At 38.9% G+C, this 1,825-nt stretch overlaps 1 protein-coding gene across 1 annotated transcript in view; it reads left to right on the top strand.

The window, feature by feature from the left end:
- Positions 1–727: 727 nt before the first annotated feature.
- The window catches only part of LOC107578379 (keratocan-like), a gene marked incomplete at its 3' end in the record, with an annotated part of 4,573 nt that continues 3,475 nt past the window's right edge, over positions 728–1,825 (top strand). Inside the window, exon 1 of the mRNA XM_016264341.1 lies at positions 728–980. Within this exon, the coding sequence (XP_016119827.1) occupies positions 823–980 (158 nt within the window). The remainder of the gene's footprint in view (positions 981–1,825) is intronic.

The raw sequence follows: 1,825 nt of genomic DNA on the forward strand, positions 1-1,825 counted from the left end.
ATTTTTGGGTGAACTATTCCTTTAAGAACAGACATCATGAATCCTCTTTTATTCCAGACAATAGCATCCTTTCAACAGGATAAAGATTTGCTCCTTTTCAGTTGCGCAATGGGACTTTAATAAGTGCCCTGCCCAATTCAAAGACCTTCTATATCTTACTTTCCTCTTCTACATCTTGAAATGTCTACAATAGGATCCAGATGTTGAAACAGATGTTGCCTGGTTACTACCCACTGCCTTTTCATTCATTGTGAAGCTATGTGCAACTTAAGGAGAGAGAGGGACCTGCTGGGATATGGTAAGAGTGCAGGATTAACTCTCTAACATCACTGTACCTTTCACCAGTTTTTGCATTCCAGCTTAATTCTACCTTTCACGGGTTGGGACGGGTCTCCATAAGTGTAAAAGGACAGCCAGATGATGTGCATTACCTGAGGGGGCGGCCTAGTTTAACAGGGTGTAAAAGATCCCTCAAAGTCATGAAGAATGGAGATGAGATATGTCCATCGAAAAGAAAGAGTTAAATGTCTCGAAGCTACCTGCAACTGTTTGGAGGGTGTCATATTTGCCAGTGGCCCCCACCTCCCGAGGCTCCACAGACCCTCACTACACAAAGAAAAGAGTAAGAAAATAGAGAAAAAAGTGCTGTGCTAGCAATAAGTAACCAATGCATGTTTGCGGAAAGACAACTCTACACGTATCTTTCGAACTTCTATACACACCCTCTTATTCAAGCTCACCAGCTGATGTCAAAGGTTTGGCCTTGGGGAAGTTACACTACCAACAATAGTAATTTAATAAGGCTGTGTCTTCTGATGCACGATGCAGGCCAGAAAGAAAGTGGGAGAAACTGCAGACTGGACTCAAACTGGAGAGGAGAGCAGGCGGACCAAGAGATTGACTGCAACCGCAAAACCAGAACCAGACACTTCGCCTCCACCTGCACAAAACAAAATCAGCTCTATGACTGAGATGAGCAGGTAATATTTTTCATTTATTTGTACTTTATGTGATGGTGATGCAATAAGGAAGTGGGTGGTGGGTGTGGGGGTTCATGGTTTTTCTATAGTTGAGTATTGAGATATTTTAAACGCCACTTCCTTGTATTTTCCGTATACTTTCTCATTTTCTGTCTTTGTATAAGATAATGAATTTTGTATTTTAATTGAAATTGGGGAAAAAATTTTAATCGTAATAGCTAGCAACAGTCTCATGAACTTGAAATGTATATGTATTACGTATGTACTGGCATCTAATTAATAGCTTGTGTGATATAACACAAAAGTGCCAAAAAGTAAAAGTGTTAGACATTCACCATAATAGCACCATGATATTTTTGAAATACCATGGTATAGATCAAAATACCATGGTATGACCATATCACCCCTGTAGCATGGTACCAGGACAGTTTGATTTGAAAGGAAAGTCCTAGATTTTGCTTGTGTAAGCATCGGAGGAGGTGTGTTATAATGTGCAATTAATTATTTCAACTTCAATTAGTTTATCTTTTTGTAAAGATAGCATTAATGGATGCTCTAAATGTAAATTCTACTGATGATAGAACTAATGCAGCTTTTTGATGTTGGCCAAAACAATTAGACGATATAAAACATTTCATTAGAGATTTCTGTTCAAATCATGTTTCTTAGAAGCATAAAGATGTGAAATTGGACAGTGGACATTTGGACGGCACACTAGCCACAGAGCTAGAGCCAAATATGGAACTGTGTGTAATTAACATAACTGGCTGAGACACAATGCCCCAAACAGGAAATTAAACCTCTTTGAGAGCATGTGTTTTCTTTTAGGTGAAGCATAAAATTTG

Source organism: Sinocyclocheilus grahami, unplaced genomic scaffold, assembly GCF_001515645.1.
Source record: "Sinocyclocheilus grahami isolate Dianchi unplaced genomic scaffold, SAMN03320097.WGS_v1.1 scaffold9978.1, whole genome shotgun sequence".
Classification (NCBI taxonomy): Eukaryota; Metazoa; Chordata; class Actinopteri; order Cypriniformes; family Cyprinidae; genus Sinocyclocheilus; species Sinocyclocheilus grahami.